This window comes from Sorex araneus, chromosome 2 (assembly GCF_027595985.1).
Source record: "Sorex araneus isolate mSorAra2 chromosome 2, mSorAra2.pri, whole genome shotgun sequence".
Lineage (NCBI taxonomy): Eukaryota > Metazoa > Chordata > Mammalia > Eulipotyphla > Soricidae > Sorex > Sorex araneus.
Genome location: NC_073303.1, coordinates 325,146,488 through 325,169,678, shown reverse-complemented (window position 1 = coordinate 325,169,678; position 23,191 = coordinate 325,146,488). Strand labels below are relative to the sequence as shown.

The 23,191-nt window shown below is 39.1% G+C and overlaps 1 protein-coding gene across 11 annotated transcripts in view; it reads left to right on the top strand.

Moving 5' to 3' along the window:
• PTPRM (protein tyrosine phosphatase receptor type M) overlaps positions 1 to 23,191 on the top strand; it is an 853,909-nt gene that overhangs the window by 548,029 nt on the left and 282,689 nt on the right. For all 11 annotated transcript variants that reach the window (XM_055126601.1, XM_055126595.1, XM_055126600.1 and 8 more), the window contains exons 12-13: positions 19,805 to 20,078; positions 21,029 to 21,065. In XM_055126601.1, coding sequence (XP_054982576.1) covers positions 19,805 to 20,078; positions 21,029 to 21,065 — 311 coding nt within the window. The remainder of the gene's footprint in view (positions 1 to 19,804; positions 20,079 to 21,028; positions 21,066 to 23,191) is intronic.

The following is a 23,191-nucleotide window of genomic DNA, read 5'->3' as shown; positions in this document are numbered from 1 at the left end:
TTTGAAAAATATGCCATGTTGACCATAGGTAACTGAAACCACTGAAAGCAAAAGCACAGCAAAGGGAGAACTAGTATGCCCCCTTAGCCTCATGGAATTGTTACTAGAAGTATACTTATTAAGTGCTCACTAGGTTTCAAGCACACTCACAAGGTTGTTAGGCACTGTGGATGCGAAGTATCCTGTTACAAGCACTCCAGGAATTAGCAATCTCGATGCAGTTCAGCTTGGAATCTGACTTCCTAGCTCAGTTGAAGATTGTAGCCCTCAGCCTGAAGGGGAGGGAGGTACAGGGAGGCTCTCTGAGCCCAGCAGCTGAATCTTGAGAGATGCTTGTCTTCTGCAGTGTGAATGTCAGGGGGCAGAATCCTAGAGAAGAAGCTAAACATGTGGCAAGGGATAAATAATGACAAATACAAGTGCCAGAAGTTTGGAGAGGACTGTAAACTAGACTAATCTGGGAACTAGAAGTGTCCTATAACTGGGTGGTAGAACTGGGGACAAGGATATTTTCCCTGAGCCTGTGCTGAACACTTTTGTGTTCATTATTGTGTGTATCAGGGAGTGTGCAGTGTCTTCTCGGAAAGTATTCTTGCATGTTTCCTTATTGAAAGTCAGAGTGTAAATGCTTCTCTCAGTTCCAAAAAATATTGCTTATAGCCGACGGTGGCTAATTCTCGCCTACGGCTAAGGCAGACCCACATTTTTATCTTATTATTTCTCCCTCTGCCCCCAAGAAATTTATGCTTTTCTATGAAAAGATATTTGAGATGATTACATGAAAGTCTGTTTACAGTGGCAGGCATGCATCACATGTGACGTCTCCCAGAGGTAAGACTGTACAGTGCTCTGCATCCTTCACCAAACTCACCAGCAACCCAACTGCCCGTTAGGGTAAGGAGGCAGAATACAGGTTGTTATCAATTTCTACTGGCAAGTTCCGTAGAGAGTTACATGCTGCTTCTCCATGCATCTGTTTGGACCTTCTGTAAATGTTAACAGTGGAATAATTAAGGAGTAGCCTCACTTGTCAACCTAGAGCAACCAAAACTTGCTTGTGTCTTAAACTGAACAATGTATTGCCATAGGAAGCCCAAATATTCTATGCTATTTTTCTCTCAGAAACTGCTGGGTTTCCAGGGCTGGAGCAGTAGTATAGCCGCTGCTGAGCCAGGTTTGATCCTCAGCACCTATAAACCCTGAGCACCGCTGGGTGTGGCCCACACACAGAAAGAAAAAGAAATTTCTGTGTTTTCTAATTAGAATTATTGATTCCAGGGAGTTGAGGGAATGAATTTCTAAAAGCTTGTAGATAAAGACTGAGAGCACTGGAAGAGAGGATCCGGTAAATTTGGACAAAGCCTAATTGATTTGATTATAGAGGGTTCACTTGCACTTTCAAACTTTTTTTTTAAACAGCATTAAAATGATATTCACATAAGAAAAAAATGACATGTTCTGAGAGATTGACGAATTAAACTCTAGGCAAATAACACTGCTTAAAGCCCCTGACTTCCAGAGCTAAAGAGTCACCCACAGGATCCAGCCACTTTCCTCATGTGAAATCCTAATCCTGTTTGTGAGGGGTGGAGGCACACTATAGATTGCATACATGTTCACGGCACAGCATTGCATCGCTGTGGGGACATTGAATTGTCCTCCACATTGGCCAGGTAGCACCAGGAGTGGCCCCTGGGCACCTGAGTGTTGCTAGGCAGGGATGCACATCCAAAAAGATGTTTTCTGTCCCCCGCCAGGGAGAGGTGGTACATTTATTAGAGAGCTTTATTGGTGGTACCCACCTAAAATGATTGCCTTTTAGAATATTGAAAGTCCTGGGCCAGAGAGATAGTATAGCAGGGAAATGCGCTGGCCTTGCATGCAGTCGACCCGGCTTATTAAATATGGTCTCCCAACCTGCCAGGAATGATCCCTGAGTGCAGAGCCAGGAGTAAGGCCTGAGCATGGCTGGGTGTGGCAAGAAGGAAAAAAGAGAAAGAGAGAGAAGGGGAGGGAGGGATGGAAAGAGGAATGTTAGAGTTGACATTTGGTTTGCCCTCATTTAGTCTTCATTTGTTTACCAAACTTAATTTACTCCCCCTTAAGTTCAAATCATTGTGCTAGCTTGGTGATCTATGTTGTGTAGAAAAGTCCAGGCTATTCTGTCGTTATCTGTCAAATGTTGAATTCTCAACAAGAGAAACAGGGTGTCATATTTAAGCTGAATCCCTATGCAAAAGTAAGTGCGGCCACTCAGGAAACTGGAAAGCTGATGTAAACCCACCTGAAAGAGAAGCAACTTTAGCAAAGCCTCAGAGAAGAGGAAATAAAGAAATACAGCAGGGTACGCCCTAGTAATTACAGTTCAGTCATGCACATGATAAGGTCTGGCCAGCACTCAGGGATATTAATTAAATTTATCTATTTAATGCTAAAAGTGAGGAAAAAACTTTCTTAATTTGATATCAGAGTACCTCAAACTACTATGCAATGTTTATTGAATTGTGCCTTATCTTTTTTTTGTAAGCAGAAGAAATTAATCTTAAAACTTTTAAGGTAAGATACTAAAGATTCAAAACCTCCTCTTAACTAGTCAGGCATATCAAGAACGAGAATTTATAAGTTCATATTTAGCTCTAAATTGAAGTTAACTCCCAAGATCCTTCATTATAATGCAGAAGCATAAAGGAATACCCTACCTTTACCCTGTAATCAATCTGTTATTTTTTTTATAAATCAGAACTCAGAAAGACTGCTTCAGTAAGGCATTTCTAGAAATTCAGCTTTTCTCAGGAAGGTCTCTTAATCTTGGACTCTTTCACTGACTCCTTTGAAACCTTACCTGCTTATCACCTCTCAGCATCACTAAAGAATTCCATGCTCTATCACTGCCTCTTTAATCAAACATTTACCTTTCTAGATCTCCATTTGCTCCACACTGTGCCTTCAAGATTCTCTCACTCTCCTGCTTAAAAATTCATCACTAGAGCTGGAGAGAGTACAGCAGGTGAGGCATTTGTTTTACATGTGGCTGACCTGTGTTCGATCACTGTCACCCCATATTGCCCCCTAAGTCAGCCAGGAGTAATTCCTGGGCACTGAGTCAGGAATCAGCCTAGAGTACAGCCAAGTGTGGCCCAAAAGTTTTGCCATTACCACCACTGTTTTGCCATTGCCTCAAGATAATTTCAGCCTCTCTGGATGGCCGGTTTTAGCATCTAGTCACCTTTTTTCTGGGTCAGCTTCCCCTTCAAGCCTAGTTCCTGCTGAAACCATGTAAACAGACACTATGTACTGAGGCTTTGCAGGTTGCACTGTTGTTTCCTTAATAGCAAACCTTTCCCCGCCCCCCCTCCTACCACCCATCTCAATCACACACACTCATATACTCTCATAATTGCTTTTATTCACCTATCATGCCTTCTCATATAACTCATTCACATATACATCTCACACATTCGCTAACTCATTCTTGATCAAGTATACCATTCACACTCTCATATAACATTAACACACTCACAAAGTCATTAACACAGTCACATAGCCTTCGCACACAATTATCACACAATTAACTCACACTAATTCACAAATTCATTAACACATACACTCACATTCTTTCATACCCGTGCACACAACTCATTCACATACATAAATATCACTCTCACACAGTCATACACCCTCACACATTCATACACTTACTCAGTCATACACCCACTTGCTTCCTATCATTTTTATTTCAATCACCCTCTGGTGGATAACCCAGAAATCTTTTCCCACAGAGAATATTCTGGCTCCGTGGTAAGGAAAATTTTGTTCTCCATGGTAATGCCCAGCCTTGCTCACAAAGAACTCTTCATATCATATGGTGGTTGCTTGTTTTGCCAAACTGCTGGCTCTTCAGAGCAAGGACTGTATGCTTTGATCTTAACTCTGTATTTACAATTCTGTCTCTGACCCAGGCATAGCCTTTGATTCTTGTTGTTTTAGTTTTCAATAAGGGAATGGACTTTTTAAAAGAGTTTTAATGAAGCAACAATATAATGGGGTTTGTCTCTTAGCTAAATCACTAGGGCAAGGACCTAAAGGAAGAAAATGGATCATGTGGTTTCTGGAAGGGAAACTAATGGTTCTTCCTGGGTGTGTGATGTGTTGCCAGTGGCCTGCCCCACACAAGGGGTGTTGTTGGGGATAAGGCTGGAGGCGACTTCCATGGATGGTCCTGTCTGGATTCCATCCAAAGGATTGAAGGTCTAACTTATGATGAATGGAATCTCATCTCATGTAAATGATTCGTAGGGTTTCATTTTACAGAAAGGAGGTATTATGAATTAAAAGAGCACCGCATGAAGCAGAAGCAGTGGATTTGCATCTAGACTGTGTTTAATGTTGTGTGACCTTGGTCCATCTGGTGAACTCCGGATTTTTCTTTATTTTTAAAGTTAGCATCAAACATGTGTTCTGCTTTTTGCAGTATGCTTTCATGAGCATTGTTCTTTGTAAAGTCATAAATTAAGAGTAAAACTCTAATGTCTCTTTGCTTAGTAATTAACAATTTGATTATATTGATCTTTATGCTTTCTATTCTATGCTTTTAGCAATATCCTTATAATTTCTAATTATTACTTCCTTTAACTCCTCTTTTATGTGAATGAATATTTATTTTTAATTTTAGACATTATGGGGCTGAAGCGATAGCACAGAGGTAGGGCATTTGCCTTGCACGTAGCCAACCGGGTTCGATTCCTCCGCCCCTCTTGGAGAGCCAGGCAAACTACCGAGAATATCTCGCCCGCACGGCAGAGCCTGGCAAGCTACCTGTGGCGTATTTGATATGCTAAAAATAGTAACAACAAGTCTCAAAATGGAGACGTTACTGGTGCCCACTCAAGCAAATTGATGAGCAATGCGATGACAGTGACAGAGACAGTTTAGACATTATGATTTACAACATTGTTGATTATAGTGTTTCATGCATGCAATGTTCCAAAAACACCAAACCCTCCACTAGAGCACCTCCCTGTCACCCTATGTCACTCCGGCAACCCCCAACTCCCTCACTGTGGTAATAGCTCAGTTTGTAGCCAGTTCTCAGATTCTGTTGCCTATGGCCATTTATTACTACCTTTTATCCTGCATATAGGAAAGATCATTCTGTATCTATCTTTCTCCTTAGCATTAAGTTCCTTTAGCATGATACTCTCAAGATCTATCGACATAGCAGCAACTTGCTTGAATTCATCTCTCTTTTTTGTATATGGACCACAGTTTCTTTATCCAGTCATCTGTTCTTGGACACTAGGGTTATTTCCTGCTGGGCTACCGTGACCTGTGCTGTAGTGAGTAGAGAAGTACAGGTGTCTTTTCTGAACTGAGTTTTTGAACTGACCTTGAAATCTTAAGTCAAATAAAATCTGTGTCTAGTACTAACCCATGTTTTGTTTTATGTAAATGCTAAGAAATGTATTTGGCATTAATATGATGCATTTTTTCTACAAAATCCTACTTTCCCCCTTCCCTTTGTTACTGTTATGGTGACTTGTTGCCCCAGATTTGCCCACACTTAGCTGCAGTGTTTGCACCCTTGATTGTGGTAGTTGATGAAGTTTGCATACACACTTCTGCCCAGGCACCTGCAAGGGAGGTGGCGTATCTCCCTTGAGCACCCCCAGAACCATCAGTGTTTTAAAAGAATGTATGTAAATCAAAATACCATGGCAATAGGAAGGCATTGTCAATTGGAGTGGTTTTAAAATATTAAAGATAACTTTTTTCTTGGGAGTAAATCAAAGATATTAAGAACCATAAAAAATGCATGCATTCCACAAACCAATCTTCCTAGGTTTAAGCCTTGGCCCTTGTTTTTTCCTGCTGTTACTATCTGGGAAAGATTGTGTAAGTTGAGTAATAATATGTAATAATAATGTCTTCCTCAAGGGGTAGTGAGTGGAATTAATGCTATGTAAGTAGAGTCAGAGAAGCATCTAGCACAGATGTTATTTTCTCATTCTAAGAAAGCTCTTAATTTCTCACTGACTTGAAAGGACCTATAAGTAATATGGTACTCCTTTTTCTTCTGCCCATGCTCAAAAAAAAATCTAAATCCTATATAATATCCCTCCATTACCTTCTTCTGAGCAGAATGATCATACTAATAACCAAAAAAAAAAAAGTGCATAAGTGTTGCTACTTGCACTGAGTAGCTGTTATGTACTAAACTGAACTTACTGGTTAGATGCTAGTGTTCCCACTCACAGATGAAGGACCAAAGGTCTGACAAAGTTAGATAGAGGAAGTGACTATTCCAAAACCAAAACTTTGTTCAATCTACCCTTCCTAGAAACCATAGTGCTCTCTTTCCCTCGGCACTTAGTCACTCGGGATCCAAAGGGAAACAATAACTTTGTTTATCCCCATAGCATGGGTAGTTCATCAAATTAATATACTTTACTGTTACTTCTAGTGTGAGGAAAACATATACTTCTTCTTTCAAATTACTGTGGTTGGAAACTTTGGGGTTTATTTCTTCATTAAATTCTCAAAATTCAGATGCTGTTTTCTGTTTCTTTCTTTTTTTCTTGGGTAACATAAGATTTTGGAATACATTATGTCTTTGTTATTTTTAAATTAAGACTTTTATTTTTATCAAGTTATCCCCATCAAAACGTGTTCTATGTTGAGCAATAAAAATTGAGTTTTGAAGAACTTGAAATAAACAAATTTCTGGACTGCATTTGATTTTTTTAACCAGATGAATCAATACTTTTTGTTGATACATAAATTCTATTATCTCACCATTTTCAGTAGTATCCAAAGACTCAAAAAGAAAATACCAGTGCTTTTGAAATGCTTAGAAGTATTTCATGCATTTGAAATGAGAAGTTTTAATAGCTCCCTCTTATTTTTGAACAAATAAAACTGCAGGAATGTCTTAAATATGTTTTGTGAAATCCTATGTTGTCCTAACTCTCAAAAGGTTCATGGCGTTGGAGATGTGGCATCAGTAGAACATTTGCCTTGCACGTGTGAAGCTCTGCCCCTTGCCCACTTCCAAATCCTTCAAAGGAATATTCCTTGCTAAGATTGAGAAAAGGAAAGGAGCTATAAATCTGGCTTATAATATAATTTCCCCCTTTGCCACTGGAATACATATAATCACAAAGACTGAAATATCATTCCTTCAGATTTTTTCATTATTGCATCGACTTATTTATTACTGATTAAAGAAAAATCGATACAGTGTTTGTTAACAAAAAATTCTAAATTCCTTATTATGCCACCACCATTCTTCCCCACCTGATTTTAGGTGATTTCTAGTATATTTTAAAAATAATACTATGATTGTTTTACTGCCAGGAAACAAAGATCATTTTTATTAATGTTGTTTCTAAAATGACAATGTCAGTCATCTCTTTCAAAATTCATTTTGGAAACTGAGTTTGTTCTTCTAGAACCCTTGAAAAGAAGCTTTAAAACAGCAGGGGAAGATAATAATAATAGAGTCAAGGTATTTGAGCATTTATACAATGAAACTTAATTTAGCTTTCCCTCAAACTTCATTTCAAACTGACTTTTGTGCATGAAAATATGCAGCATAGCTTTCCTTCCCCTATTTTTCAAATTTTCTTTTCTCCAACTTAATCTCCTCTGAAGAATTCTTTATATGAGATTTGCACCTGGTGTTACCAACAGGGCCTGCTGGGCAGGGGCACCGGCAGAGTCAGGCCCCACACTGACTGGGTCTTCCGTGAAGAAAGCAAAGCTGAGTGACAGCTGTGGACAGGCAGGCCCTTGGTGCTAAATGCTACTGTGATCACCACCTCCAGAACCACAGAACATTCTAGAATATTTTGACTTTGACTTTGACTATACTAGATATCAAATAGAGGGTGAAACCTGAGACACCATGGCTCTGGGGCATAATTAGAGGAGGTAGAATTATTCCAAATGTGCTTGTCTTAGAGCTGGACTGAAGTGGAGGGGAACAGAGACCAAGTCTGACCGTATTTCTTTCCTACCTACTCCACCTGAAGGGGATAGGACTCCCTTCTTTTTCCTCTGCCCTTGTCATGGGACTGTGGGAATTGAAATAACTCACACAGGAGTCTTTTCTGCCCTGTGATGCTCTGTCAGGAGCCTCAGAGGCTTGAAATAGGGTGACAGTTCTGTCACTCTTGGGCTTGCACTCAGCATAATTCAGGGGACTTGGGGTAGGCGGGTGGGTGGCAAGCCTGCAGTACTTGGTCAGGGATCCAAGCTAGAGCTTGGCCTACTCCTTTCAGTCATCTTGACAACAGACAAATGTGACTTCTGAGCTCCTGAATGCCTTTTCCTGCAGCTTTTTTGAGTTTTATGGAAATATTTGGAACTCTAGTGGTTTTGCTTGCACAGTTGGTTGGAGTGACCGGAAATGGCCTAGGGAATTTAAAGACAAGAACTTATTTGTCTGTAACTATTGATTTAATTTATTTTGCTCTGCCTCCTTCCTTCCTGTCTTCCTTTCTCCCTTCCTCCCTTCCCACACCTGGTAGAGCTCAGAGCTTACTCCTGGCTCTATGCTTAGGGATCATTACAGGCAGGTCTCAGTCCAGGGATTGAACCCAGGTTCATCACATGCCAGGCGACAACCCTATCCACTGTACTGTCTTTTGAGCCCCAGCTTTTAATTTTCCTAATTCAAATTCAATTTTTTTCATTCAAATTCATCATCCCATTGATCTTCGAATTTCTTGATCGGGCTCAGTAACCTCTCCATTCGTCCTATCCCTGAGATTTTAGAAGCCTCTCTCTACTGGGCCTTCCCAAGGATGCCGCATTGGAGGCTCTTTCAGGGTCAAGGAAATGAGACCCAGCTTATTACTGGCTTTGGCATATGAATACACCATGGGAAGCTTGCAAGGCTCTCCCATGTGGGCAGGAAACTCTCAGTAGCTTGCCAGTTTCTCTCAGAGGTAGAAGAAGGTTATAAGATATCACTTCTGGGAGCTTGCTTTTAAGTCTCTGTATGTTGTCCGTTGATGGGATTACAACACACCTGGGTTCCTCTGCCGGTACCTTTACGTGTGAGGCTTGTCTGAACGTGTGGAGAGGGGCCTTGAACATGGTTGTGGCTAGGTTCCGGAGGTCTTTGGTGCTGGGAGCTCTGCTTGGGGCGGGGAGGGAAGCTGGAGCCCGTCCCCTCCAAGGGGCCCGGGGAAAGATAGCCAGGTGCGCGGGTCAAGACTCTCTGCATCCTAATAGTAATTTCCCTAAGTTTAATTTCATATTTTATTAAAATTTTATTGATGTAGCATTCCTTTGTAGCATTTTTAAAGGGAGATATACATTATTATAAATCCACATTTTTTAATGATAGTTATTTTTTTTTTATTTTATTGAATCACCATGTGGAGGATTACATAGTTCTCAGGATTATGTCAGTTATACAATACTCAAACACCCTTCCCTTCACCAGTGCCCCTATTCCATCACCAACCACCCCAGTATACCTCCCGCCCCCCCATCCCCGCCCTTGTAAGTGATAAGTTTCACTTTGTTTACGCTTTATCTTGGTTGCATTCTATGTTTCAACACATAACTCGCTATTGTTGCTGGGGTTTCCCCCCAAAAAGAAAAAGACAGTCCTATTGTCAAGGAATCATTTGATAGTTCTCCATTGCTAGGAATGTAGAGATATTAAGTCCAGCTGTTTGTTACATAACTTTTCTATTTTTTTTTCCCCCTCGTCCCGCGCCACCGAGTTCACGCCTGTTTAGTAATCACCACCCTGCCTGACAAAGGGAAAAAAAACGAAAAAGATGGTTATTTCCCGTCATCAGCCGGCGTGGGGCTCTGGCTTAGTTGATAGTCTGGTAGAAAGTCTGCAGTTTCTGGAACCAAAAGTAGTGAGCTGGTATCGGCCCCGGCTTGAGATTCCACCAGCGTCCCGCTGTTCCATGTACATAATACTTTATTCCCTTGTATCCCATTCCCATGCCACCAGGTCCGTGTCAACTTAATGGACATAATACTATGGTTAATGCCACGCCGCGTTTCTTCCCGAGAAAGAAGGATATTTCTTCTCAGCTGGCGTGGGTGGTGGGTGTATGGCTTAGTTCAATCTAGAGAGATGGCTACCACTTTGGTTGCCTTCAATATTTCAACAAAAAACTTACTATTCTTGTTAGGGTTTCCCACCAAAGTCTGACCCATTAAGAGGGAACCATTATATATTGCTGATGATTAGATGATATTAGGTCGCGCTGCCATGGCAGCGGCCGCGCAGTTTTGGGTTTCTGTATAAAGTCCAGGGAAAGTTTAGCCAGAAATTACACATCACTACAAACTTTTACCCTTTTTTGGTCCCCCCAAAGTCCAACCCATTACTAAGGAATCATTTCATATTGCTGATGATTAGATGACATTAGGTCACGCGGCTGTGGCAGCGGCCACATGGTTTTGGGTTTCTGTATAAAGTCCAGGGAAAATTCTGCCTGAAATTCTATTGCTACAATCTTTTACCCTTTTATGGTGCTCATAAGATGGGAAAACCTAGAGAAATACCGGGCCCCCGCACGGGCGGCCTGGCGGAAACGCTCAGTTCACATACTGCAAATTGTCCAGTGGGCTGCTGGTGTCCAAAGCAGCTCCCTTGTCCTCCTCGGTCATACTGGAGCGGCAGGCACGGCGAAGTGGGATAAATCCACATTTGTATGTAATAAATTTCCCTTGGAAATTTTATTAAATATAAAAATACAGATTTAATTCTTTATTTTCATTCTTTATTTCATTCTTCATCCTACTAAAAATACAGATTTTATTCTTTACTATACACTTGGCCCAATTTACCCACCACATAACCTCATCGCTTTTACTGTGTTTTAGTTTTAATATTGGGTAAGCCAGTAGATATAGGCAATAAAAAAATATTTGGGGTATTGCTAGCTATAGGAGTATCTGTACATGATGCTGAGCTTAATGCCCTCAGCTAAGTTGAAGTTCTGAATATGTTGCTGTCAGTGTTGGTACTTCCTCCTTTGTCCCATTGCACTTGGAACAGATTCTTATCAGAACTTGGTCAAGCAGGCTTTCTTTCATGGGAGCGATGTGTCCCAAACTCCCTTGGACAGGGATATTCTCAAGAACAGGAGTATCCTGTGCCTGATTCCTCTTTTATCCTTCCCCTATGCCTGGCACACCATGTATTATCATGTATTTATCATCATTAATGCACAATAAACACAGGAGAAAGGAAGGATGTAGGAAGTGTGAATAAAATCTTTATTTTCTCATTCATTGTTGTCACAACTTGACTGATATACTACCATAATTACTAGAACATGAGGGGCTCTTAGTTGTCAGTGGATAATTTGGCGGCAAGGGTAGAACCCAGTTTGTGCCTTATGGGACAGGCAGTCTGTGTTCCTTCAGCACTGCTGACTTCGGGGCTGCCTCTGCAATGTGGCGTTTGTTGCAACTCATCACTGCTGTTAGAGACTGCAAGAGTATGAGCTGAATACAATACAAACATAAAAGAAAAAAGAGACTTAGCATGAACTTAATAGTATTATATTTCTATTTTTATTCCGAACACTAAGGCTATTTAAGGGAACATGTTTAATAATAGTTGCTAAACTTGAACTATAATTTCATAGTCATTTTGTTTTGAAATTGTGGTGATTACATTCTGATAAAGCTTAGTATAATAGAGTATGCAAAATAAAGACCATCTACTTGTTAAACAGGGAAGAAATCACTCTTAAAGATGTTCCATCTAGGAGTAATTTACTTGAAATTTGCCTCCTGTTGTGAAGATTAATAACAGGTGGTCTTTGTCATTGCTTCTCTGCTGAGGCTAAGGCTGTAGTTGTCCTTTTATCTCCCCAAACCTCCTTAACCAAAGAGTTTTCCTCTCTGCCCTTTGTTCACATAATGAAACTGTAATTGAGTTCATATTTCTCAACCAACCTTTCAGCTATAATTAATATTTTATTAAGTCAGATTTTATCACTGACTAGCAGAGCGGCAGGTACTGGGCTGCATGCACCCACACAGACACACACAGTGAGGTGCTCACTAACAGATGCCAGTCAAGTTCCTTGTAAGATAGTACAGCAGACAGAATACATACGATATTTTTGCTTCCACGTTAATATCCCACAGCAATTTTTCACTTTTTTACTAGATCTGAGTAGGATAAGGAGAAATTAAAGTTACTAACATGCAGTTTTCAATGCCACAAATCTGCTTATGCTCTGCAGCACTTAACTGGTGAACACTGTTATCAGTTCTCATTCATGATTTATTGAAAGAGACTAGATATCAGGTCAGCTATGCTTAGAGCCAGAACTGTATGAAAAAATTCTAAAAATCCTAGTCAGGTACAAACAATTAAATTTCACTTCTTTTATTTCTTTCTAATTTAAACTAATAATAATACTTTTTACCATCACACTCTCCCCCTCCTCAACAATATTTTAAAAATGTAGATTTGCCAGGTTGTTGAATTAGGTTGTCATCTCAGTAACTGATGATAGGTATTATTATTATTAATAATTTTTGGTTTGGGGCCACACTTGGCATTGTCGGAGCTTACTCCTGGCCTTGCATTCAGGAATAATTCCTGGTGGACTCGGGGGGCTGGATAGGGTGCCAGTGAACAACCAGGTCAGCCACATGCATGCATGCAAGTGCCTCACCCAGTGTATTACCTCAGGACCAGCTATTTTTTGAGAAGAGAGCAAAAGGAAAATTATTTTTGTGTTGTTAATGTGTGAGCTTGACCATGCGTTTATCTTGAATGCTTTACTTTGTAGTTCCTTTTCCACCTCCCACCACCCCCCAAAAAATTAATATGCAGAAAGATGTTATTAATCACCACTTCTTATGCCTTTAGGATAGATTATTTTTACCAAAACTTGCAAGTCAAACTGAAATGCACTATTACATACCATAAAATGAACAATAGTCTAAATTCTTGACGTGATCAGAAGTGCTTACATTAAAAGATTTGCAAAAGCACCAATAAAAATGGATCATTACTTTTTCCCTGCTGCCTCCTCTTTGCCTCTCATTCTGTCATTCATTCGTATAACCCTCCAATATTTTATGCTGATAGGAAATAGAAATAAGTGGATGAGTAAAATGGACTTACAACTCTGGGTTTAATCTTTAAATGAAGTAGGATAAATTTTTTAAAGTCAGTTTCGATCTCTTACAGGCTTCCTCTCAAAATCTTCAAAGTCAGAATAGACCAAGAACATTTTATCACATATGAACTTTCAAGTTAGACAAAGTACATGAAAGACATTCAGATGTTTTTTTTTAGCTTATACTTCATGTGCTATCTTACCTAAATTCAGATTTCTTATTCACCTTGTAAAAAAGAGTTTTTAGTTATATAGAAATATATCATACATTAAAGTTTAAATTAAATATCATTCCAGAGGGAAATTCTGATACAGTGATGTCACGTTTTTGGTGGATTTATCTTCTCCGTGGATTGTCGCTTTCATACTGCAAACGTCATAGGAAGTTTTCATGGTGCTTTAAATTCCAGAATAGAGGTGGAGCAAGATTAGGAAAGGTATGACTAATAAACAGAGGGAGCATGAGTAACACTTGAAAGGATAATAAAATTTTAATTCTGCACACTAAGCTATAGTCAGCCTCTGTTTTCCATCCTTGAGAATTGTCTTTTTAAGTCATATTTTATTTTTCTAAAAAGAACACCCATTCAGAGAGATTTTCAGAGCTTCTTTTGAAATCAAAAGTGTGTTGAGAAAGATTTTGTGAAATTCATTAGTGAAATGATGTTATTTGTACAAGTGACAAACACATCTGCCATAAAATTCTTTCAGGGTACCATTGACCTAGGTGCCAATAATGTGTTCATTTCCCCCACAGAGACAGTGAAGCATGGCAGTTGAGCAGCAGATAGGATTTAGCTATTTTTCATTAGTGCTTGGACTTTGATAAACGGGAATAGAAAAGAGCTGTTTGACCTTTCAGTTCTTAAATTATTAAAGAGCAAATAGATTTGAGGTCTGGATGCTTGCAAATCTAATTTGTCTTGTGGAGCAAGGATGAAAAGACATTTTGGATTTGAAATTGCTCGAGTCAACTTAGTTCTTTCTTTAATATATCTGAAGATGAGTAGATGGTATACATTTAAAAAGTAATATATCTGGAGTGTAGTGTATAGTGTAACTAATGTCCAGTGACTAAAACGGGACTCATCACATGAGCATTTAATTCTTGAGTTTTCATCTAGTCCTCATAAAAGTGCTGCTTAGAACAATTATTTTCATCCGTATTTACTTAGATGGCATTTAAATTACAAAATAGTATGTTTTTCATTAGGGAATGTAAGGCATTGCATTGTTCAAGTTAAAGTATTGCAGTGCCTGGCACAAGAGAGACACTCAAACTACTCATTGAGCTAGTAAATAAGTAAACACACACATAACACTTACTGGCATTACTGGTAGAGGTAAGGGACGGAAGTAAGAGAAGGGCATAGAGAAAGCAGAAGCACCTCTTTTTTATTTCCTTAAAGAAATAAGGAAATTTAATTGTTATTTTTACAGGGGGTTGGAGCAATAGCACATCGAGTAGGGTGTTTGCCTTGCACATGGCCAACCCGGGTTCAATTCCTCCATCCCTCTCAGAGAACTTGGCAAGCAAGAGTATCTCACCCGCACGGCAGAGTCTGGCAAGCTACTCATGGCGTATTTGATGTGCCAAAAACAGTAACAACAAGTCTCACTGGTGCCCGCTCGAGTAAATCAATGAGCAACGGATGACAGTGATACAGTGATTTTTACAGAATTAATTTATAATCTAACCAGCATCCTCTTATCACGCAACCCTTTTCTTGGTCATTTCTTCTGTTATCTCTTATACATTCTAAAAATTGATGAAAAATAGTTATTAAATTTTAGTGAGGCAAAGTATAATTGTTAATTGTTTTTCTTCCCTACCATACATATATACATACATGAAATAAAAATTGCTTACAGTTTATACTGTGCTTTCAAAAAATGTGTAATTCATGACCCACTTCAAACTATTAAGAGACAGAGAAATGACTAATGACAGCCCTCCTACAGGATCTTGTAAAACTTTAAAGAATTTTCATTAAAGGACATAAATAACTATGTCATCACAGAAACCAGGCCATGTGTGCTTTAAGAGTAGAGCAAACATGTGGAACTGCTGGTTGGGAAATACCAGGGATAAGCTCCTCTGTGCTTTTGCCATGGAAAATCCTAGGAGAGGTCTGGAGTTGGAGAATAGAGCATCCAGGTTCATTTCAGAATCCAGGAAGGTTTCCTTCCTGGAAATCATGAGTAACACAGGTATGTATGAGAGAAGTCATCAAGCTCTACCATTTGTTTCTCACTTGAGGTAACAAATGATGACAAGTCAACACAATGCTGAAAACAAACGAATTATGGGAAGGATGGAGTGTCGCTTTGTGTGTATGATGAGTAAGTGGTGATGTCCATGTGGGCAGACACCACACAAGTGCTTTAACCAGTCCTTTTTCACAGCACTAATAGCATTGTTTTTTAACACAAAGGGCAGTGAGGGGCCAATGATTATGGTGAGGGAAAGTATTCAACTGGAAGGAGGGGAAAGCTGAGGTGGCAAAGTTTCAAGCATGAAACCCTGTCAGTAAACGGTACTGTAAACCATAGTGCAGAAACTTACTAAAAAAAATGTGTCTCATAGAAGCAGATTGCTGGGTGGGAGGCAAAGGGGGATGAGGAGTTGTTGGTTAAAGGAAGTGGACGCTGGTGAAGGGAATAGGTATTGCAACACTATTCTTAAAAACCGAACTATGAAAAACTTTGTAATACACGGTGACTAAAAAAATTTTAAATATAAAAACCTTTCTTATAATGCTTAAAAAAAATAAAGAGCACATCTAGCTGTTGTCCCCAGACTAAATAGATATGCATGTTGGACCTTACTTTTCTCACAAGTAAAATGGAATACTAGAACCTCCATGGGCAGGGTATTACTATATTATAAATTATTCCATCACTAACTGTTTGGAATAATATCTGCAACCCTTTTCTTCATATATTTTCACTTTATCCTGTATATGGGTTTCCCAGGTGTTACAGTTTCAGTGAACTTTTGAAAAGCATACCATGTAAAAATAATCATGCAAATATGAGAAAAGCAGAATGATAGAAGGAAATCATTTTCAACAATTATTTTGTTAATTAGATAATCCCACTGTGAAGCAAGTTATTAAGCATATGATTTATATTTTGTGACTATTATATGTTGAATAAAAATTCTGGATATATGGCATAGAGCAATAGTACAGTAGATAAGGCATTTGCCTTGCACATGGCTGACCTGGGTTTGATCTCCAGCATTCCAGACGGTACCCGGAGCACCACGAGGAGTAATTCCTCAGTGTAAAGCCATGAGTAACCCCTGAGCATCATCAGATGTGGTCCGACCCTTTCCCCTCACCAAAAGAAAAAAATCTGTATATATAAAATTTATCTTAGATATCTAAGTAATCTAATTTCTCAGGAGATTAAAAACAAGACCTTAAGAAATTTATTTAAAATTTCAGTTATGAAATCTGGACCATAAACTACACACAAATGGTAATGCTCCCACTCCTACAGTGTCAAGTGAACAGCGACACTTAATGCCATCTACATTTAATGACATACTATCTAAAACTTCTTGATCTGTTGCTGTCAGATATGATTGTACTACAACCTTTGCCCTTAGTCCTTCCTCTTGCTCCTCTTTGACCTTTTATACCAGTTAAGACCCAGTATATTCCAACCACTCAGAAGCTTAGAAGTTTAAGACAACCTTTGTGTTCATTGTGTGATTTCATGGGCAGCAAATACTTGATAATTTCCTCTTGGGATCTTCCAAGTGACTGTCATCTGAAGGCTCAGTTGTGTGACTTTCCAAGATGGCCTAAACTCATGGCTACCGGTGATGCAACTGTCACCTCTGAGCTCTTGGGCACTTCTTGATAGGGCTTCTGTGCATGGCAGGTTCAGCACCTGGGACTTCATCCTGATGGTTGTGTTTCATAACATTCTTCTCCCCAAACAACTTTTCCTAGGGAACGAGCCAGGAGTTGCACATTCCTCTCTCCGAAGCCTCGTCAGTGTCTCTTCTCTTCTCTTTTGTTTTTTGTTTGTTTGTTTGCTTGTTTTTGCTTTTTGGGGTCACACCTGGCGATGCACAGGGGTCACTTCTGGTTTTGCACTCAGGAATTATCCCTGGCAATGCTCAGGGGACCATATGGAAGACCATATGGAATGCTGGGAATAGAACCTGGGTCAGCCGAGTGCAAGGCAAATGCCCTACCCACTGTGCTATCGCTCCAGCCCCTCTTCTGTTATCTTTTGGTCCCTTGCTGTCGCTATATTTGGTCAGCCCTACTTCTCAGTGGAATAAGTGTCAAAGAACTTCATATGTGTTTTTAAATCACTGTACCGGAAAACAGAAAAAAAAGTAAGGAGGAATAAATGGTTACTTTCCTGCTGTATATGTTCCTCACTTTGCTATAGAAATTCTTTCTAAACACTTTCTTTCATGTGAAATATGTATTGAGAATTCTACACATTTGGTGGAACTTCTGCCTGGTCAGACCAATAAAATATTTCTAATATTATTAGAAAGGAAGAGTCATTTCTTCATTTTTAATTTTTCCATCTATGCTTAGAATTCACTTTACCATTACACTATGAGCCCACGGAACACTCGATCTACTAAGCAATCATTCTGCTGTTCTACAACATTTGAGTTTTATTTAGACAGAATCACAAACTGAATAGCAGCTGCATTGCATTGCTGTAATAGGATGTGTCAAGGGTTGTACTTGCAAAAGAGGCAATTTACCCAGTTTAAAATTCAAAGGTCACAGAGAAGAACCCCTGAGGGAAGGACTGTTAGCTTTTTTCTCTGCATTAGTGATACCTATATAAACTTTAGGGTTGCAATATTGTTCAGTGGAGTCTTACTGCCTTTCTGATATGGTAATTAAAAGGAGGTAGTGTAGCGATACAATAACACAAGCAGAGTACTTGCCTTATATATGGATGACTAGGATTTGACCCCACGTACTGCATATGGACCCCCAGCCCTGACAAGAGTGATCCCAGAGCACTACTAGTTCTGGCCCAAAAACAAAAAACAAAACAATTAAATCAAAAATGTTCTTTCTAGGCTTTGAACGTCATCTCGGTTCAGCTTCTGGAAAATGCTGTCAGGATTTAGCTTTTCTCCGTATTAGAAACTTTGTTCACTGCCAACAACCACACAAATGTTAATCATTCCAAAGACATACATTTTAATTTAAATATTCCATTTCTGATACCAGAAATATAGTAGAGCAGGTCAGGCCCTTTCTTACAGGTCACCAATCTAGAATTGATACTATACACCCCATATTTTTCCAGAGCACTGCCAGGAGTGATCCCTGAGCACAGAGACATGAGTAGGCCCTGAACACTGCTGGATGTGGCTCAAAGTGTATACATGTATATTATATGTGTACAATTCCATGTACATATACAATTCCATATATATGCAATTATATGGATTGGAGCAGTAGCACAGCAGGTAGGGTGTTTGCCTTGCCGTGGGGCTGACCCAGGTTTAATTCCTCCTTCCCTTTCAGAGAGCCCGGGAAGCTACCATGAGTATCCCACCCGCACAGCAGAGCCTGGCAATCTATCCGTGGTGTATTCAATATGCCAAAAACAGTAACAAGTTTCACAATGGAGACGTTACTGGTGCCCACTCGTGCAAATCTATGAAAAACGGAGGACAGTGCTACAGTGCTACATATATATGTACAATTCTATCAATTCCATTACTTTGAATTTTCTCCCATTCTTCTGAGGTTGGTTAGAGAGCAAAATTGTTGGGGGAAGCATGGCAAAAAAGAGCTGGCACAGGAAGATCTGCTTCTTAATGGGAACATCCATCCTTAGAGGCATCTTCAGTGGATGCAGATTTCCATAGTACCTTTACATATAATTCAATTAACCTTAGAAACTGTCATAACTGCAAGTTAGCTTTTGAAATTCCAGTATCTTTTCTTAACTTTTTGTACATCATCTCTGTCTCTTTACTGAGTATGGTTAAGAGAAGGGCAGAGGAATGTAAGAAAAGGGGAATCCTTAGTCATTGTTTTTTGATGTGTTAAAACATGCACTCTTATAGCCGTTGTTGAAGAAAATAATACATTTTTTCTTAAAACTTGACAGTTAATGTCTTTTTATTTATTATATAATCTAATTGCATATTAACCTCCAGTTATTTGTGAATAAAGCATCCCAGTGTCCATATAGACACAAGAAATCTCATATTTTTAAAACAAATTTTGGTGAATTTTATTTTTCTCAATAAAACATATTATATGGGATAAGAGAACTCTGCAGGTGGACATTAAATATTTTCTTCTCTTTTACTAAGCAAATGCTGTGGTGTTTGTCCATTTTACCAAGGACTTCTTGATTGGAGTGATAGCACAGAGGATAGGGTGTTTGCCTTGCAGGCAGCCAACCCGAGTTCAATTCCTCCGTCCCTCTTAGAGAGCCCAGCAAGCTACCAAGAGTATCCCGCCCGCAGGGCAGAGCCTGGCAAGCTACCTGTGGCGTATTTGATATGCCAAAAACAGTAAATTGATGAACAATGAGAGGACAATGCTACAGTGCTATTATTGAATTAGAGGATTTGTAATTTTGGATATCCCATGGGTAAATGCAAATAAAGATAGCTCAGTTATTATTAAAAACTCTTTGATGGTACCTTTTTTTTTTTCTAGTGTCTACCAGATAGTTGTTGAGGAAGAACGCCCACGCAGATCTAAAAAGACAACAGAAATCTTAAAGTGCTACCCAGTGCCAATTCACTTCCAGAATGCTTCAATCCTGAACTCTCAGTACTACTTTGCTGCAGAATTCCCAGCAAACAGCCTCCAAGCTGCTCAGCCCTTTACTATTGGTGATAATAAGACATACAGTGGATATTGGAATACTCCTCTTCTCCCACATAAAAGCTACAGAATTTATTACCAAGCTGCTAGTAGAGCGAATGGGGTAAGTTTAATAGATATTTATTTATGTACACTATTTAGAATTATTAACGTGAACAGAGAATAAGATGAAATAGGGTAGTAGTGGTAGTAAAGCTAGTAAGATAAAAAATTGTGCTTTTTGTGTGTTTTCACTTGGAATAATTTCACCTACGTATTTTATGGAATAAAATGAACTTTTATAGTTAGAATACATGTTCAACAGGTTGTTTTGTATCCTCAGGTTTTACTTTTTTACCAAAAATTAGATGTATTTCACAAGAAATAATAGAGCTATATACTAGCTCATTTGAAAAATTTCACAACTATCTTTTCAGCATGTTCTTTCCTATTTCCTATCGGATGTTTATGCATCCAATAGCTGTGACTAAATTAGATATCTTTTTCTATAAAACATCTTTAGAAGTATGAGAGAAACAAACTAAAAACTGTTTATGAGTTGTTTTGAAATAGTGCCTTTCCACTCATACCAACGCTGAATTAGTTGGTTTTATAGCATGATGATAATAGCCAGATAGTTTCTATTAGATTTACAAAGTCTCCTTAAATAGAAGGGCAAGTTTTCAAACTACCATAATGATTTCCCCCTTCACAGCATGAGTTGACATCACCCTTATCTTGAGTTCTGCCAGTAAAAAGGGACACAGAGTCTCATTCATTGCACCAGGAGTGAGAGGAAAGCCAGGCCATCAGAAACAGTTTTGTTTGGTGTTTTGCTCATCCTCTGCCCCAGAAATGCTCAACACCACCAACACTGGATCCCGAAAGTGTGCCTGTGTGTGACGCAAGGAATAACCTTATTTATTCTTTTTGTTTATCCATGTGATTGATTACTAAATATTGAATGTGATTATACCACATTTATAGCAATGTGAACCTATTAGTATTCAATAGAACTGTGCATATCTTTTGTTTTCAACTAGAATAATAATTCCCCCTCTTTATTTGACACAGGAAACCAAAATAGACTGTGTTCGAGTGGCCACAAAAGGTATGTTGAAATCATAGGATGCTCTTGTAGTTTATGTCCTTTAATTTTCAGTGGTATTTCAAAACTTCTTAAAATATTAACTTCATCGAAATTAATGTGTTCAAGTGTGAATATGTTAGAATTGTATAGCAGTTAATGATGGTATTTCATGTACTTTTTTAAAATAAATTAAATATCTGTCTTCTAAGTAGTTTTCAAAACTCCCTTTAAATAAAAATAATTTGCATATTATTTCAAAACTTGTCTTTAAGCCACAGTGCTATACATAAGCTATGGTAGTATGTCCAGTGCATCCTCATGTACAAAGACATAAGTTAATGCCTGCCACTGTCAGGCAAATGCATCGTCATAAAAATACTATAGAATAGAGTCTATGTGCTTCCTCCGTTGATTGTGTGTCTCTTTGAATCCAGTAACCGAGTAATTTTATGGTGGAACTTCCTATTCTCAGGCCTGTTTGTAATTCCAAATACAAACAAGTCATTAAGGATGAGATTTAGATGCAGCTATGCCCAACCACTATAAGATCCCCTTAACAGTGTCTCTTGAAGAAGAAAGGTATGTGCACAACATGACAAGTTTTAATGTCTTCTTGTCAGTTCTGCAGCATAGATTTTCATCAGAACATTAGAAATGCTTCAAGAAATGTAAAAGGCTACATTCAAATGGGTGTTGTAAGTTAATACTTGTAGTTAAACCCATTCATTCAATTAGAGACCATCAGTATATAATGTAATTTGGCTTATAAATTACGGCAAGAAAGCAACACTCAGCCCAGAGCCAAATTGATTAAATAAGGTCAAAGGTAATCAGTCATTTGATTTCTATTGATTATAAATATATTTTTATGGTCTTAACTTTCATAATTTGACTGCATCGTTTACATTCATCTACATTTCCAAAATTCTCATTGAGTAGCAAAACAAATATTTTTTAGTTTTTTGGGTTTTTTTTAAATTTTTTTTATTGAATCACCATGTGGAAAGTTACAAAGTTCTCAGGCTTATGTCTCAGTTATACAATATTCAAACACCCATCCCTTCACCAGTACCCCTATTCCACCACCAAAAACCCCAGTATACCTCCCGCCCACGCCCCCCACCCCCAACTGCATAACTGATGAATTTCACTTCATTTTCTCTTTACCTTGATTACATTCCATATTTCACCACAAAACTCACTATTGTTGTTGGAGTTTCCCCCCAAGAAAGACAGCCCTACTAACAAGGAAGCATTTGATAATTAGTTTTCCATTGCTTAGAATGAAGAGATATGTAGCCCCACTGCTCCAAGTACATAATTCATTTTTTTTCCCTTTTTCCTTTTTCTTTTTATTTTCCTTCCATCATCCCCCTTCCCGCGCCTCATAGTATGGTGGACGCCATGCCGAGTTTCTCCCCGAAAATGGGAAACGACCGGGAAAGAGGGATATTTCCTCTTCTCGGCCATGTGGGGCTATTGCTTAATTCACAGTCCAGAGAAATGGCTGCTACTTTGATTACCTTCAATATTTCAACAAAAAACTCACTGCTATTGTTTGGAGTTTCCCCCCAAAGTCAGACCTGCTAAAAAGGAACCGTTTCACATTGCTGACAATTAAGAGATGTTAAGTCGGTTTTGGATTTCTGTATAAAGTCCAGGGAAAATTCTGCCAGAAATTGCATAGCCCAGCTCACAGTCCCAGTGCATTGCTGTAAGAAGCTGCTCTGGATGCCAAAATGTGTTAGAAGGCCTCTGGAATCAAAGTCTTTAGGAGCAGAGGGTCCCTTTCACTCTCAGCAGCTCCGGCTTTATCTGGGCCGAGGGTGTGCCGGTAACACCCACTTCCCATGATTGCCTATGAGCCCCAAAGTGTAAAATCCATATATCTCTGGGTTAGGAGTCTTAGAAGGTGGCTCTCACCACGTGGATATTGCTGCCGCTGCCATTTTCCATGCAGAAAAACAGGGTGGAGAGGAAAGATCCATCCCCAGGCAGCGTGGAGTTGTAGCCCAGCTCACAGTCCCAGTGCATTGCTGTAGGAAGCTGCTCTGGGTGCCAAAATGTGTTAGAAGGCCTTTGGAATCAAAGTCTTTAGGAGAAGAGGGTCCCTATTTTTTAGTTTTATGTTATATCAGGCATTGTAG